Genomic DNA, 17,236 nt, shown 5'->3' on the forward strand with positions numbered 1-17,236 from the left:
GCCAGTTGTGCTCAGAACATTTTACTCCTTCTGACCCCCCACCTCAGATGCATGTTGGAGCCCAGTTCCGGTGGGGGCTCAGTCCTCCGGAGTCCAGGAGTCAGGGCTCACGGGGGGGGCATGGCAGCCAGTGAGGCAAGATTGGGGCCTTTTTTGTCCTTGAAAACCTGCTGCCCAGAGGCAACCCCAGGCTTCCCTGGTGGCTCAGATGGTAAAGAATCCACCTGCAATGCAGGAGATCAGGGTTTGATTCCTGGGTCAGGAAGATGCCCTGGAGAAGGGAAGTGGCCACTCACTCCCGTGTTCTTGCCTGAGGAATCCCATGGACAGAGGAACCTGATGGGCTACAGTCCATGAGGCTGCAAAGAGTTGGACACAACTAAGTGACTTAAACACTTCAGAGGCAGCCCTGGCCCAGAAGACAGGAAGAGGGTGAAGTGATGGGGCTCATAAGACAGAGCAGGTGAGATGCTGAGCCAGTCCTTCTTCAGTGGCCGTCATCTGGCCAGTCTTCTAGAAATGGGTGGGGAGCCAGGGCCCATTTTCGTAGCAGAGGGTCCTTGGGGGCTCCATAGGAGCCCAGCAGATAGGCTTGTGGACAGCAGATGGAAGTGACCAGAGGTTCTAGCCAGTACCACAGGCAGTAAACTCCTGGAGTGGAGGTTACTGTCCCAAAGAACAATCCAGAAGAGTGGGCTCAGAGTTCAGGATGGTGCCTTGAACTCCCACAGGGTCCTGGGAGGAGGGAGTGACTCAAGTCAGGCCCTGGGCCCAGAGTGTCCCAGGTGGGGCCTAACATGGGAACAGCATCCGTCCTTGGGTGTGATGTGGAGGTCTCAGAAGCAAAGCAGCTCCCAGGCGTGAGTAGCTCAGTCCTCATGCAGTGGGCGGAGGAGGCCCAGGGTCAGGCCAAGTGGCAGCAGAAGGATGGGCCCCACCAAGCCCTGTGCTGGGGCAGAGTTGAAACCCTTGTAGCGGCTGCAGAGGTGGCCATCGGGCTGGGACTCCTCCATTTGGGGCACCACCTGAGGCTGGAGCTCCGCCACTTTGTAGTGAATCCAGGAGGCATAGACGGAGGTCAGGGTATAAACACCAGGCCTGTTAGGGGCCCCACAGGCATCACCCCAGCTTACGATGCCTGCCAGGTACCAGCGGCCTGCCACTGGGCAGGAAAGTGGGCCCCCAGAGTCACCCTAGAAGAAAATCCACACACCAGCTTTCAGGTAGGGACCCCAGGCCTCCAACCATCCAGGCCAAGCCCCTCAAGCCCTCATCTCCCAAGACACACCTGTCTTCCCCCATTCACCCGGACCCCCTGCATTTACCTGGCAGGCGTCCTTACTCCCGTTCACATAGCCAGCACACAGCATATCCTGATCGATTAGGTGGGGCTCCCCGGGCTTGGCATTGATATTGTACAGGCAGTTACAGGTCTCACGACTGATCAGCGGTACCTCAAGTTGCTGCAGTGGCCGGGGGTTTGGGAGGCTCACTGTGGGGGGCGAAAGATGCTTACCCAGGGTCTCCTAGCCTGAGTCAGCTCCCCTCTGTGTCTCTAGACGTCAGCCCTGTCCCTCACCTGAGGGCGCCACATGGCCCCAGCCAGTGACAATGCACTGGAGGCCATTGGGGAAGGAGGCGTTGGCTGCGGGGAGGCAGATCGGCCGGATGTAGCGGGAGAAGGTGACGGAGCTGCTGAGCCGGAGGAGCGCAATGTCGCCCATGGAGCCCTCGTGGGAATATTTCTCGTGGGAAATGACCTGGGCCACCCCGCGGACCTGGGTGTCGGTGCTGTAGTAGTCCAGCTGGTGGGCGCCCAGCTTGACCTCGTATTCTTCTATCTTGTTGTCACTGCAGGCAGAGGGGTGAAGGCAGAGCAGCTGACCTTTTGGGTCCCACTCTGCATCCTAGTTTTATCCTGTGACCTGTGACCTCTGGCCTTCACTCCTGACAGACCCTTAACAGGCTTTATTGATACACCCTAGATCCAACCCAAGAACCCCCAGTCTGACCTACATTGATCCTTGAATCTTGACCCCCACCCTACTTCCCCACCCTGCCCCCCACCCTATGGGTACCTTGGGAAGCAGTGAGCAGCCGACAGCACCCACTGATTGGACACGAGAGAGCCGCCGCACACATGGGTGCCATGGTGGTTGATGCTGACCTGCCAGGGCCACTGGCCTCGAGCTGCAGTGGTACCACCTGTGATGCGTCCTTGAGGGACCATGCCACAGGAGTCTGCCGGGAGAGGAAGGGGAGAGGGTCAGGACCTCTGGAGCCACCAGGCCACTTCCTCACCCGACACAGCCCAGGAAGTCTGGTTTGGAGCTTCAGGGGTGAGTTCACAGAAGCCAGCGAGGCTTTGTCCCCATCCCCCAGCTCACCAGTCACCTGCTGTCCTAAGGTCTCACCCAGCCTCTGTCCTCTCGGGCCTTCCTGCCTTCCATCTGATCTACTCCTTACACATCTGGCCAGTTCACACTGCTGCTTAAATCCTTCCCTGGCTCCATTCTGCCCTTAAGAGAGATTCCGGCCCTCTCATGGTGCTGCTGTCCACTCTGCCAACAATCTGGACACTCACTGTCACGTCGGGCCACACACTAGACCTCAGACCTTTGCTTACTCAGATCACTCCGCCTAGGGTAGTCTTCCTCATCCCCACTTCTATTTGAAATGTGAAATGCTGATACTTTGGCCCCCTGATGGGAAAAGCTGACTCACTGGAAAAGACCCTGATGCTGGGAAAGACTGAAGGCAAAAGCAGAGGATGAGATGGTTAGACATCAATGGACGTGAATTTGAGCAAATTCTGGGAGATAGTAGACAGAGGAGCTGGGAGTGCTGCAGTCCATGGGGTTGCAAAGAGTTGGCCAAAAGTTAGCAACTGAGTTCAATAACAACAACTTCTATTTGCCTATAGAGGTGGTTCAAATACCAGAGCCTCTGAAGTCTGCCGTCACCCTGCTGGCTGAGACAGGTGATGCCTCAGAGCTCCCAGGGTCTATGCTTCCTGGACAGGGCTGTTCGCATTCTCACTGTCTACTTCAACCAACCAACTTGGGCATTCCCTAGGGGCAGAGACGAGGGCAGACTCACACGTCCCCAGTGCTGGGCACACAAATGGAGTTGTGGATGTGTTGAACAAATGAATAGAACAGCCTGGATCCCAGGGTGTGAGCGTCTCATTTCATTTCCAGGACAGCCCCACCCCTGTGAAGGCCACTGTTTGGAGCAGGACCCAAATGCCCTTCACAAAGTCACCTTCTCAGGTGCAGGGGAAACCACCCAGCCAGGCTCCTCCCCATCTCCTCGTAAAAAGGACAATAGCTACCATTTAGAGACCAACAGTTCAAGCAATGCCAGGCCCTGAAGGGGCTTTCACTTCCTTCATCTTCCTGACTCCTCAAGCAGCCCCAGGAGGTAGACAGAATTGACTTCATTTTATTTTGGCTTGCGCTACATGGTCTGTGGGATCCTAGTTCCCCAACCAGAGATCAAACTGGGCCCTTGACAGTGAAACCACAGTGTCCTAACCATTGGACCGCCAGGGGATTCCTTCAACTTCATTTTAGAGGTGAGGGGACTGGCCGCGTGAGACATAGCCAGTACATGGTGAAGCAGAGACTGCCAAGGAGACTGACCCTTGGTTTGCTACCCTCAAAACAACCCACCTTTGGACTCAGACCTGACTTCAAATCCCAGCGCAGCCACTTCCTGGCTGTGTGCCATTGGGCAAGTCACTTATCTGCCCGTCACTGTCTTAAAGATTGAGGCTATCGTCCCCGCCTCAAGTGCTACCAGGGACCTAAATAAGACAACGGGAGTGGAGGAAACAGCTTTGCAGAAGAGAGGGTCAGGTGCTCCAATGTTCCATGGAAATCTGAACCCCTGGCCCCACCCCTCACCTTCCCCTCCCCCATTCCTCCCAGGCGAGCCTCACCTTCGGCCACAACGGCTCCTGGCGGGAGAGAGAAAGAGGGAGGGGTAAGCAGGGAAACCTCTAGAATTCAGACCCCAGGCCCCCCCACCCCTCACCCTAGCCCCAGGAGACCAAAGCTGAGGAGACAGGCCAAGAGCCAGCGAGGCTGAAGATGGGGGTTCTTGAGCCCAGAATAAGGGACATACCCCTGAAAAGGGTTATACCCTTGGCCCCAGTGCACTCCCCTCCTCCCCTTCCCACCCTCGCCAGCCCCATGCTCCCCGCCCGCGCCCACACTCACCTATCCCATTCCGGAATAATCCAAGCAAAAGCACAGTGGCCACAACCTCCAGCCACCTGGGCCCCAGGCCCGACCTCCTGGCCATGACCCAGGACCAGGTGCCCTGGGCACCCAGGGGAAGGGACCTCAAAGCCAAGAGGTAGGGGCTCAAAGGCAAGCTCCCGGTGTCGGGATCGCGGAAGGGAGGAGAAGCAGGTGTCCAAGGCTGGCTTCTAAGGTAGGAAGCGAGCGCAAGGGAAATGCTGGGGTCTCTGCAGTCGGGCAGGGAGGACCGGTCTCCAGATTGCCCTGGGTACGCACCGACCTTCCTTCCGGAGTGGCAGCTCCAGGAAAGGACACCTACCTGCCTGCCCCGCCTCTGGCCCCGCCCCCCCCAACTCCCGCCGCTCAGCTCCACCGGCCTCTCTCACCAGACTAGGCTCTGTGTGTGTGTGTGTGTGTGTGTGTGTGTGTGTGTGTGACCCCTAGGCTGTGTGTGTGGTGGGCAGGAAGGTGGGAGGAGGGGGGGGCTGTTGTTTAAGCAGCCCCAGGCAGGGCTGGAAACCTGGATGTCTGGATTCCTGACCCAACTGCTCTTGGGCCCAGGTCTTTCAGATCTCCCATACCTGTTATGCCCCCTCAGGGCCTGGCCTGGCCTCTGTTATCTTACTGCTCCCTCCTTCCCTCCTGAAGCCTGCTGTCTGAGCCCCGGGACACCCGGCTCTGCCCCGGGGCTAGGGCTCCTTCAGGCCCTACTGTGGAGCCTGAAACCTCATCTGCATGTGGTGAGGTGTGATGACGTGTCCGGGGATGCTCATCATTCCATACATATTTATTGAGAGCCTAATATGTCCCAGGTACAGGAGACAAAGCGGACACCGTCCTGCCTTCCCTGAGCTCATGGTGAAGTTGAGGTGACAGACCTGAATCACAGGATGACACAAGCAATTACAGAATAACTTCAGATGAGGCTGGAGATGGAGAAAGAAGTGCGGGGCGGGGTGGGGGGTGGCTCTGGAGGCCATCGACAGGAGCCCGACCCGGGCTGGCATCAAGAAGGGCTCCTCAAGAAGGTGCCTTTCAAACTGAGACCTCAAAGGCTTTTGAAAAGGTGTTAACAAGGCAAAGATGGGGAAGGGTGGTCCAGGTGAAGGGTCCTCTAGTGGAGGGTGCAGGGGGCCAATGTGCCTGGTCTGGGAAGTCGGTTGCTTCCTCTGTGACTGTAGAAATTCGGGCAACTGGGAATGTGTGTTGACTTCAAGCTTTAGAAAAAGAGAGCCCCCATTTGCCGACTTTCCTTCCCTGAGACTAGGCATCTGGCTCTCTGAGCCAGAACTTTAGGGCCCAGGCTGGAGGGCAGGGAATTCCTTGATTGGGAAAGGAGATGAGACTGACTTGGGAAGGAGTCTAAGCTGAGGTGGAGAAGGTAAGACGCTGGACATGATGGGTGGGTTTGGGTAGAGAATGGGGCATATTAAATGCTTATGGAGGATGGCATATGTGTGACTGACTGGGTATGGGGAACAGATAGGGGTGTATGTCCCTATGGAGACAGATTCAAGGGAATATTCTCTTTGAGATCTGACAGCTAAAGATAAGCCAGGCGCCAGAATTCCCTGGTGGTCCAGTGGTCAAAACTCTGCGCTTCTACTGCAGGAGGTGGTCATGGACAGGTGAACTAAGATCCCTGAATGCTAGGTAGCATAGCCAAAACAAACAAACAAACAAACAAAAAACCCATGTTCTTTAAGAACTTCTGTCCAGGGACTTTCCTAGTGGTCCAGTTAACCACTGGAAGAATCTACCTTCCAGTGAAGGGGTACAGGTTTAATCTCTGGCCAGGGAATTGAGATACTACATGGCGTGGGGGCAACTAAGCCCAGGCAGCCCCACTACTGGACCCTCGACCTCTAGAGTCTGTGCGCCATAACTAGAGAGAAGTCCATGAACCACAGCAAAGAGTCTGTGTGCTGCGACTAAGACCTGGCACAGCCAAAAAGAAAAGAAGATCCTTTGTCCATCTCGTCAGCCCCTCAATCTTTCAAGAACTTCCAGCTTTCCTATATGTCTCCCCCTACCCTCTGCCTAGTCAACCTTCTGCTGCATATGATTGACTCAGCCATCTGCTCATACCCTTTGCTGCAAACGGTGACTCCAGCTGCAGAGGTGCCCTCAGTGGGAGGGTAGCAACCATTGCTACCCTTAGCGGCTGGTTTCCACCCCAAGCAACCCTTCTGCCCCGTAGGGTTCTTCCTTTGCTTTTATTCTGTGCTAGAACATCATCTCCTCTGGGGCTTTCTCTTGACCCCCAGTCCACGTGTTCCCCACCATGCTGGGAGCATTTCATGGACTTGTCAAGGCCCCAGCCATGTTGCTCCATGCAGTGTGGGGGTCATAGTTCCCTGATCAGGGATGGGACCCACACCCCCTGCAGTGGAAGCGCAGAGTCCTGAGTTAGCTGGAGTTAGCCAGGAGTCAGTAGTTAGCAGGAAACGTGGCTGAATTAATACATGGAGGTACACTGGCTGTGGCTTCCCTGGTGGCTTAAGATGGTAAAGAATCTATCTGCAATTTGGGAGACCAGGGTTGGATCCCTGGGTTGGGAAGATTCCCCTGGAGGAGGAAATGGCAACCCACCCCAGTATTCTTGCCTGGAGAATCCCACAGACAGAGGAGCCTGGTGGGCTACAGTCCATGGAGTCGCAGAGTCGGACACAACTGAGCGACTAACACACACACACACACACACACGCACACACACACACATGCACACACACACAGAGGTTAGTGATGGGAAGAGGCTGTGAGATGTACAGATGAGGGACTCATGATGGGGTCCAGACCCTGGGGGCTTGGGGCAGGATGTGGTGGGCCCTTGAAGCGTACAAGTGGGGTGTGTGTATGAGGAAACCGGAGGCGTACACTCTGGGACACCATTCATCAGGGTGTGTATATGGGGGAGGCTCCCTGTGGGTGCAGAATATGACAGACAGACCCGGGACTCCCAGACCCCTGGACTCTTGGTCTCGAGGGGGAGGGGCAGCAGGGCCAAGGCTGAGGTGGCCAGCAGGTGTCAGGGACGCTGATTCCACTGGGGATGTGACACCCAGCTGGCCACCCAACCTCCCCGCCCTGGGGCAGGAATCAAGGACAGCTGCCACCTTATCACAGACACATTTCCTGGTTGCCCACAGCCTGACTCACAGAGGCCTAGGAGGGAGAGGCCCAGCCCTGGGGCCCCCCAGCCCCCTCAGCCTGCCTCCAGCCGTGCCACAAGGCCACGTGTCTGTGTTTACGTGTTTATTGTCCGCTGGCTCCCGCTGCCCTCAAGAATGCCAGAGCCCGAAATAGCTGGGCACTGAAGCCCAATTATCCGAAGCCGCTGCAGTCTAGGTGGGTGGAGCGCTCCAGAGGTTCTGGGTAAGGGAATGGGAGCTGGTTGGGCTACATTCCAGCCTCACTGGGCGGGAAGTGGAAGGTGGAAGGGGGTTGGGGAGGTGAAGGGGAGGTAGCCCAGGGCCCTGGGGGCCCGGGGAGGTTGGTGGAGGGGGGGCCCTCAGCCCTGGATCAGGGGGGTCAGAAGCATCAGGAAAAGAGCAGCCCGCGGGGAACCTGAGGCCCTGGCCATGTCAGGGGGACAGAGATCACTGCCTTCAGGGAGCCAGTGGGGGAAGCTGCTTGCGGGTAGAAAAGGTGCCTCCCCCACTGTCTGGGAGATCCAGGCCTCTTCAGGGCCAGTGGCAGCAAACAGCTCCCGGCTGCCTCGAACAGCCATGCCCACGAGGACCCAGGAGCCTCCCTCAGTCTGGCACAGGAGCGGAGGTGCTGAGGTTACCTGCAGCATCAGGGCCAAGAGCAACAGGGGCCCTTACTCTTCCTTCCGGTCCTCTGCGCCTCCTAGGACCCAGTCACAAACCACTGTTCCTCTCCATCCTCAGGCATCTTGTCCCCTGGTCTCTCCCGAGGTCCAGTCAGAAAGCACTGCATCTTCCTATCTGAAACCCAGCACCTACGAAGCCCCACCCTGCTCTCCCCCTGGCGTCCAGCTGCCCAGCACAGCCTCTGCCCTGACCGGGCCAGGATACCCAGGCCTTGTACCTCACATCTGTCCTCTTGCCCCTCTGCATACAGGACACACAGAGTTCCAGGAGGCAGAAGGCCTTGATAGAGGCAGTGGCAGAGTCGCGGAGTCAAGATGGAGACAGCAGCAGCCACAGGGACTAGAGACAGGAAGGAAGGTTGTCCCAGGCATTCTGCATCCTGTCCCTTCTCGTCCCCAGGACCCAGGGCTCTCACCTCGATCCTGGGGGTCCTTCCAGCCCAGTACCCAGCAACTGGCCCCCAAGGGGGTACCCCCTGGGTGAAGGCAGATGGGCAAGGCTGATGGGGAGGGCTCCACTCGGGAGCTCAGCTCCAGGAGGGCTAGCGGGGGCCGCAGTCCCAGGTGCCGGGGCAAGCGGATGCTGATGACCAACCGGGACACCTGGTGGCTCTGGGGGAGGGGACTGGCCCCCGCCCGGCCCAGGTACACTTCAATATAAGGCACCGTTGTAGAGCCTGGCCTGCAGAAACAAGGTCCAGGGTCACTTCCTGATCCCCTCACTGCGGATGAATCCTTCCCAGCCCAGGGGAAAGCGTGGAACGGATGTCCAGGGTCACTCCACTAACTCCTTCATCAGCCCTCCTTTGAAATCTCTCTTCTGTCTCAAAACACTTCAAGCAACTCCTGGTGCAATAAAAGCCCTAAAGGGAGAACAGCCCGCTACTGTCCTTTGGCCCCTCTCCCAATGTCTCCCTCTTGCCAGGAAGATGAGTGAGACCCACCTGAGGACACAGTGAGTGGCTGCCAGGACCCAGCCTGGGGCCACGAGGATGCCAGTGCACACTCGCTCTCCAGCTACATGCACCTCTGCCAGCCAGGGCCACAGGACCCCCATCGGAGCCGGCTCGGGACGCAGGCCACAGGCTAGGGAGAGGAGATGAGCCCCTCAGTGGGGACCCCACAGCTGACTCTCAAAGCCCCTATCATGGATCTAAGCACCCCCAGGGGCCCCTAAGCCCCAAAGCCCCCTCCTCACCACCATTCTCTGTGTGAGGGGGACAGGTTTGTGCCTCAGTCTCCTCCCCCTCAGGTCCCCAGTCCCAGGCCAGCTGGTCCTCCAGGTAGGCCCCCCGAGTCACATGGCTGATCCATGGACCGTGGGTCTGCAGGGGGTAGAAGACTCTGGGACGCAGGCAGTCACTGGGCAAGTCTCTGATTCCAGCCAGGAACCAGGTCCCCTCTTCCCGGCACAGCAGGCTCCAATGAGAGTAGTTCTGTAGCAAGAGGGTGTGTGTGTTAACAGCCTTTATGCGCGTGTGTCAGTTGGTGAGGGGACAGCAACAGTCCTGGAGCTTCCCTGGACTCCAAACTGCCCCGCATTCGGACACAAGAAATCCCACCTCCTCCAAGCCAGGCTCCAACGCTAATCTGAGTAAGAAGGCTGCCCTCACTTTAGGATTCTCTTTAAACCAAGAGGAGTTAAAATGTCCCACGGTCTTGGCGGGTCTTGGCCGCTTCCCAAAAGGCTTCCAGGATCAGGCCCCGCCTTTACCCCGTCTCCGCCCCCACAGCGCGGCTCCCGGTTCCCCGCCCCTCCCTGGCCCCGTCCCTCCCCGCCTACAGTCCGCTCCTCCTTCTTACTCCAACTCTTAGGCCCCGCCCCCGCCGCTCACCCAGCAGCTCCCCTCCATCTCCTCCTCCTGGTAGGCGGGGCAGAGCGCCTGCGGCGGCTCTCCTGGCGGCGGTACTGACGCCCCCTGGCGGCCGTACAGGCAGTGACACCACCAGGCGCCCAACAGCTGCGCCTCAAGCAGCGAGCTGGCTCCGGGCGCGGGTTCTGCGAGAGAAGGGGAGGGAACCAGCGCTCCCGCCGCGTCTGGCCCCGGGTCCGCCCCGCCCGGCCGGCGCCGGACCCCGGCTCACCCCCGCGGCCCCAGCGAGCCAGGCGGCAGCGGCTCCCTGGCAGGAAATAGTGTTCCGGGTGGGGTAGACACACTGGCCGTGGGGCCGCGCTCAGGTTCACGGGCGCGTGCAGCTGCAGCAGCGCCAGGTTCGAGGCGTCGTCCCACGAGGCGTTCTCGTGTGGCACGAGGCGCGCCACCTGCTCCGCCCGCGGGCGCGAGGGCAGTTGCACGCGCCAGTAGTCCAGGTCGCTGGGCGGGCGGGCTGAGCTGATGTGACTGCGGGATGGGGAGACTGGGAACATGAGCTGGATCCTGCAAGCTCAGCTCTAAACCTCCACCCTTGCCTTAGAGTCTGGGTCTCTAGGCAAGATTCTGCATCTCCTTCCCCCACCCCTCCGCCCAATCCTGGGTCGAATTTGTATTACCCCTGTATTTGCCCCAGAGAGACTAGGACCCTGATTTTTGAGCTGGATCATACACCTCCAATGGGACCCCACACCCCTACCCCTATCCTACCCAAGGGAATGGCTGGGGCCAGTTAGATAGTATCTCAGACTGAGCAAGAATCTGCCCAAGACTGGGTTTTCACTCACCCTGGAAAGCAACTGGCAGGTGCCAAGACCCAGCTTTCAGACACCAGTGCCCCATAGCAGGGTCTGGATCCTGGGACCATCACCTGGGCTTCCCAGGGCCAGGCCCCTGGCCTCGAGGCTTTCCCACACTCTGAGGGGTGAGAGGCCTGAGTCAGAGGGCCTCCTGAACCCAGGCAGTTTCCACCTGAACTCAAATCTCCCAGATCCAGCTGACATCTAGGGGTCCTGCCTTCCTCACCTGGCAGGGCAATGGTGCAGTTCTCATTCATGGGCTCAGGGAGGCCTGACTGGGCCTCTGGGGACTGGGTGGGGAAGGCAGGCCCAGGCTCTGAGCCCAACACCTGTTCCCTTATCCATGCCTCATAGGGAGCAACAGCAGTGAAGACTCCTGGGCGGTTCCTCCGTCCACAGCCAAAGCCAAAGCTGGTGATTCCCGCCTGGAACCATCGGCCACCTTCCTTGCAGACCAGGGGTCCCCCAGAGTCTCCCTGATGGCAGATGACTCAGTGTCACTGGATCAGCCCAGGGACCTACCAGCTTATCTTGGACTACCTCTTCTTTTTGGTCCTACACACAGCCACCTTCCCCTGGAAATCTACGTGGGCTTTGCCTTGTTCTCTGTGACCCCTACAGCTCTGAGCAGGAGAAAGCCTTGTAGAACAGAAAGGCTGATGAGGAACCAAAGCCAAGAGCACCAGGCTAATGCAGTAAAGGCCACATCTGAGAGGCCTGCCGGTCTCATTCAGAGCCAAATGATTCCTCAATAAATTGTTAAACCCTGTCTTTGGTTTCTAAGCTGTTAGAATTCCTTGTTAAACTGTTAAAGTAAATCGGAGGCACTTCTCTGGTGGTCCAGTGACAGAGTCCTTGCTTCCAATGCAGGGGACCCAGGTTCAATCCCTGGACAGGGAACTAGATTGAAGATCCCGAGTGAACTAAGAACCCGTGCAGCCAAAAAAAAGTAAATCAGAGATGTCAGCATTCAGGAGGAAAAGGCTGTTAGAAAAGCACCAAGAAAGAATGGTTTGTAGAAAATTAAGGAGGAAGAATTACAAGAAACAGACATTAAAACAAGGGTTCTGGGACCGTTTACTGCTGGGGCATTGTCCCTAAGATATGACTATAATCCAGGTCAGGCATCTCTGTGACCTGAGGAGGGTTACAGAGAAAGCTCAGAATTATCCAGAACTGTACTGTCCAATATGATACATGTGATAGCCCCTGTGACTATTTGAATTAATTAACATTTAATAAAATTAAAACTTCATTTCCTCAATCACACTAGCCACCTTTCGAACGTTCAATAATGTATGGGAGAAACCAACACAATATTGTAAAGCAATTATTCTTCAATTAAAAATAAATAAAAAAATGTTCAATAGCCAGTGTTGCTAGTGACTATAATGCTGGACAGTACAGATAGAAAAACATTTCTATCATCATAAGTTTTATTGGACAGCAGCACTGGTCTAGAGGAAGCTGAGTTGTTGGCAATCCTGTTCAAGAGGCAGGGATTATGTCCATAGGTTCTGGAACCTCGTAACTGGGTGCTGTGCTGTGCTTAGTCACCCAGTGGTGCTGACTCTTTGCGACCCCATGGACTGTAGCCTGCCAGGCTCCTCTGTCCATGGAATTCTCCAGGCAAGAATACTGGAGTGGGTTGCCATGCCTTCCTCCAGGCAATCTTCCCAACCCAGGGATCGAACCCAGGTCTCCCACACTGCAGGCAGATTCTTTACTGATGGAGCCACCAGGAAAGCCCAAGAATATTGGAGTGGGGAGCCTATCCCTTCTTCAGGGGAATTCCTGACCCAGAAATTGAACCGGGTTCTCCTGCATTACAGGCAGATTCTTTACCAGCTGAGTTACCAGGGAAGCTCAAACAGAAAGTTCCCACTGAGACATGAAATTGGATCGCTGGATTCAGAGTCTGGAGTGCTAACCATTATACCACGGAATCCCCTTTTTCATAATTGGGAGGGACCCTGAAATCAATTGGGAGGGACCCTGAAAATCATCAAAACTGAATTCCCATCACTACCATGCATGCTTGAGTGCCATAAAAAATGTGTGCCGTTTGAGGAACATTTCTGGGGACAATGGTTAAAATATATCATGTTTTGGCCTTCAGCCCATTATCCGGAAAATTCCCTTCTGTGAAGGATTAATTCTCTTTTAAAAAGAACTATTTGTTGAGTATCCACTAAGTAATAGGTCCTGTGTTCTAGGCTATGGTATGGGATAATTGCCTGGAGAATCCCATGGTCAGAGAAGCCTGGTGGGCTACACAGTGCATAGAGGTGCAAAGAGTAGGACATGACTGAAGCGCCTTAGCATGCATGCACAAGGACCAGACCTTGTTCTAAATCCTTTTCGGTGGTGGTTTAGTTACTAAGTGGGGTCCAGCTTTCAAGATCCCATGGACTATAGTCCACCAGACTCCTCTGTCCATGGGATTTCCCAGACAAGAATACTGGAGTGGCTTGCCATTTCCTTCTCCAAGGGATCTTTCCGACCCAGGGATCGAATCCATGTCTCCTGTATTACAGGCGGTCTCCTGCACTGCAAGCGAATTCTTTACCACTGAGCCATCAGGGATTCCAGAAATACTTTTTACATGTACAAATTTATTTAATCATTATAACCTCCTGACGAAGTAGGTAACGCTATCATCCCCATCTTTCTGATGAGAAAGTCTGCACAGAGAGGTTAAATAACTTGGCCAAGGCCACACAGCTCACAAGCAATGGCGCTGAGCTTCTAAACTGGACATCCACTGCACTATACTGCCCATCAGTAATAGTGGCCGTTTGTTGAGCCCCAAGTTCTGTCCATTTATAATCCTCACATCGATCCCTTCTGCTGGCAATCTTGCCCTCTTTTTGCGGATGACGTTCAGAAATACGAAGAGGGAGGATTAGTCTATACCTCACACTGCTTCCTATTGGTTAGGGCTCTGCCTGGCCCTGCAGGCAGGTGCAGGCACCTCCCCTCACCTGGCAGGTGTCCCTGCGGCCTTCCGGGTAGCCGGCACATAGCATCCCCGGCAATAGCTGGAAAGTGAGATTGAAGGGGCCAGGCCGGCTGTAGAGACACTGACAAGCAGCCTCTCCCAGCAGCCTCAGCTCCACTTCTTGTAGCACCCAGGGGAGAGGCAGGGGGTCTGTGGACAGAACCAGAGAAGAAAGCTGTGAGGCAGGGACGCAGCTCTCTCTTCCCCAGGGCTTAGCCTGGTACCCTCCTGGGCTCTCCTGGACATGTCTGTCCCCATGTGCCATGGCACGAATCAATGCAGATGAGTCTGAGCAAACTCCAGGAGCTGGTGAAGGACAGGGAAGCCTGGAGTGCTGCAGTCCTTGGGGTCCCATAGAGTTGGACACGACTGAGAGACTGAACAATAACGGCTAGGTCCCCTGCGACTGTCTTCTGGGCATCTCTGTCTCCTTGCGCCATGGCATTTAAACCCACCACATCCAAAATCAGTGTCCCCTCCGGCTCCTCTCCCGACATCATCATCGCAGGAATGGCCCCATCAAGCACCCGGGGAGGGACCCCATCGCCCACCTCCTGAGACACCCCCCTTTTCCACTCACCCTCCTCCTGGACGTCCCCCCAGCCGGTGGCCCAGCAGGCGGTGCCGTGAGCAAAGCGATGCGAGGCTCGGGGCAGGCAGACGGGCCGTACGGAGGGGCCCAGCCTAGCGGGCGAGGCCAGGCGCAGCAGGGCCACGTCGGTGCCCCGTTCCACGCTGCTGTAGTTGTCCGGCACCAGGATGGCGGCCACCGCGCGGACTTGCGCGCCGTCCAGGGGCCCGTCCTGCGAGTGCACGCCCAGCACCACCGACCACTCGGCCGCGGGCTCCAAGGTCCCGTTCCTGCGCCGAGGCAGGAAAGGGGTCAGGTGGACCCGAGGGAGCGGGCAGACCCTCGTGGGGTGGGGGCTCGGAGTCAGGGAAAAGGTGGGGTCAGCCAGACCCCAGGAGGGGTGCGTCCCATCTAGACTTAGGGCTGGGGCGATCCGGGTTGAGCTAGCTTCGTAAAAGGGGGAGGAGCGAATGCGATTTGGAGGTGTTGGGGCGGAGAACTGGAAAGATGGAATTCAGATTCGGATAGTTGGTGGGGTGACGGGGCGAGTCCGCTGGCTGCCTCCTCAGATAGTCAGAACCCGGATACCCCGCAGAGCACTTAGCGTCAGGAGGGTGGGGAGGGCGGGGCGGCCGGGCTCCAAGTTAAGCTTGGGTCCGCGAGGTCCAGCTGCCGGTCGGGCTCGGCTTTTTGAAGGAGAGGGACTGGACGTGCGCGAATACTCACGTCACGAAACAGTGAGCAGCCGAGAGGACCCAGGAAGGGGCGATGAGGGAGCCCCCGCAGATGTGGCCCCCGCCATGATGCAGGCTCACCTGCCACGGCCAGGTGCCCGGCTGAGAGTCTGAGCCCCCCACGATTCGGGCAGACGGCTCGGGGCGACCGCAGTCTGCAAGGGGTACCGTGGAGGTCATCGCCTGTCCCTGCCCCCCACGCCGGAGGCCCAGGTATCTCAGGACAAAGCCCCATCGCCCACTCCCCTTAGTTTGCCCCCCCCCCCCCCCCCCCGTCCCCCGCGAAAGAAACAAACAGAAGTTTCACATTTTTAAGTTTCTGATCACTTCCACCTCTCATCACCTTTCGTTGTTCAGTCTCTAAGTCCTGTCTGGTTCTTCGAGACCCTATGGGTCGCAGCACTCCAGGCTCCTCTTCCTCCATTATCTCCCAGGGTTTGCTCAGATTCATGTCCACTGAGTTGGTGATGTTCTCTAACCTCATTGCCTAGCCAACCTTAACTTCTTTTAAGATCTGAGGTTCCTCCCCACCCCTATTCCTTACCCAGATCTTCAGGTTCTTCTTGAGTAGGACTGAGAGCTGGGAGTCAGAGGGGTAAAGAGAGGAAAATACTGGTGACCTCCAGCTCTTGACAATGCACAGCCCCCACCTTCCTGCTTTCTTCTTCCCCAATTCCTTGCTCTCTCAGCCGCCCTGCCAGCACCCAGGCTACCCGTCCCATCTTTTCTGCCTCTGCCGGTGATGTTCCCCCAGTGGCATTGCCTTACCTGAGTCCTGGAAGGCTCCCGGGATGGGGCTGATGGCTGGAGAGATGGAGGCAGGAAGAGGCTGGAGACCTACAGTTAGGACGATGTGCCCTCCATGGCCCCCTCCCCCAAACTTTGCAAGTACTCCATCTCCGCATGGCATCCAGACCTCCATGCCCCTTCTTCTCAGAGGCTATTCCTCTTGCCCCTCCCGACACCTCTCTCTCATCTTCTTCTGGTGTCCTCCTCTGACACCCTACTCCCCAGGTGGACCCCTGGAGTCCTGCTTTCCAGCTCCCCAGAGGCTAGGACCCAGGCCCTTTGCAGCCATGCCCTGTCCCCGAGCTTACCAAGGATCACAAGCGGGAGAAGCAGGTGCTGGGACATGGTCCGTTTGAGTCAGGTGGAGGCACGGTGATGGGTGAAGATCCACTCCCTGCCACACAGCTCTGTCTCTGCCTCGGCACCCCGTGACTCGTGAGGGTCCAGAAAGAACCCCGCCCTCCCTGGCTGGAGCCCATCTCTGGGAATCTGAGTGGATCTGGGGCTGGAAGGAGGAAGTAGGGAGCCTGAAGGCCCCACCCAGAGCCCTGTGCGCATCTCACGTCTCTAGAGGCCCGGGGTGGGGGTGGGAGGCAGAGGTCATAGCTCCTGGACACCTACTGGGTGGGGGAGGGAGGAGCAGAGAACCCCCAAGGGGGGAAGGGAAGGATGGCCAGAGGCTAGGAGGCCAAAGTCCTGGGTCCCTGGTGAGGCAGGTCAGCAGTGGCCCTTGGGACAGGGAACGTGGCCCCTCAGTGGTGTGACTCACCTGATTCTTCATCTCTCTTTAGGGTGCGGCTACCCCAATGGGTTGGCCTTTTCTTCTCACACAGCTCTGGTTACTGGAGTTGCTGGCCAGGTCTGGGACGGGAGCCCTAGGGAATTCAATCCCATCCCAACAAAGGGATCACAGATTCCGGCAGCTTGGGGCAGGGCAGAGGATTCTGGGAGGGGGCTGGGCAGGCTGGTAGGGCCCGAAAAAGGCTCTACCCTTCTTTGTGTTAGCGTAAGTACTCTCAGCTGGTGTGCCACTTACTTCGTATGACCTCAGGAAAGTCACTCAACCCAGGTACAGTAGGAGTCGACTTAAGAAATACGATGCTTCAAAGAGGAATCGAGGACAGTTTAAGGAAGGAACTATTTATAGATGGTAGGCAGGGAACTGGGCAACCATCAGGGATGGTGAAGCACCTGGGGGCCAGCAATATTGGAGAGCCCCTTCTGAAGAGGCAGAGAGAGGAAGCAGATATTAGAGCTGGGAAAGAGAGCGCTGGGCTGTAGGAGAGGACCAGCCAATAGGAGTGCCTCAGGGGAGAAGCAAAAACCTTTATCAACCAGTGGCTCAGCAGGGAGGCAGCTGAGGAAGAAAGCCCCCATCTCACTCTTCT

At 57.0% G+C, this 17,236-nt stretch overlaps 2 protein-coding genes across 5 annotated transcripts; both read right to left on the bottom strand.

The window, feature by feature from the left end:
- Positions 1-5: 5 nt before the first annotated feature.
- PRSS8 (serine protease 8) lies at positions 6-5,720 on the bottom strand. Of its 4 annotated transcripts, XM_069570921.1 has the most exons (6): positions 4,224-4,535; positions 3,944-3,961; positions 2,079-2,241; positions 1,580-1,851; positions 1,326-1,492; positions 6-1,193 (listed from the first exon to the last, which is right to left on the bottom strand). In XM_069570921.1, the coding sequence occupies exons 1-6, from the start codon at positions 4,306-4,308 to the stop codon at positions 870-872; spliced, it is 1,029 nt and encodes a 342-aa protein (XP_069427022.1). In that variant the 5' UTR covers positions 4,309-4,535; the 3' UTR covers positions 6-869. The 4 variants fall into 4 exon arrangements, with proteins under 4 accessions (XP_069427022.1, XP_069427025.1, XP_069427023.1 ...); XM_069570924.1 differs by lacking the exon at positions 3,944-3,961 and having other exon boundaries at positions 4,208-5,720; XM_069570922.1 differs by lacking the exon at positions 3,944-3,961 and having other exon boundaries at positions 4,224-4,650.
- Positions 5,721-7,487: 1,767 nt separating this feature from the next.
- PRSS36 (serine protease 36) lies at positions 7,488-16,193 on the bottom strand. Its single transcript, XM_069569803.1, has 14 exons — positions 16,157-16,193; positions 15,828-15,863; positions 15,052-15,214; positions 14,335-14,615; positions 13,738-13,904; positions 10,980-11,229; positions 10,742-10,871; positions 10,168-10,424; positions 9,918-10,081; positions 9,281-9,518; positions 9,027-9,168; positions 8,499-8,764; positions 8,301-8,422; positions 7,488-8,037 (listed from the first exon to the last, which is right to left on the bottom strand). The coding sequence occupies exons 1-14, from the start codon at positions 16,191-16,193 to the stop codon at positions 7,759-7,761; spliced, it is 2,532 nt and encodes an 843-aa protein (XP_069425904.1). The 3' UTR covers positions 7,488-7,758.
- Positions 16,194-17,236: the final 1,043 nt, after the last annotated feature.

This window comes from Ovis canadensis, chromosome 24 (assembly GCF_042477335.2).
Source record: "Ovis canadensis isolate MfBH-ARS-UI-01 breed Bighorn chromosome 24, ARS-UI_OviCan_v2, whole genome shotgun sequence".
Classification (NCBI taxonomy): Eukaryota; Metazoa; Chordata; class Mammalia; order Artiodactyla; family Bovidae; genus Ovis; species Ovis canadensis.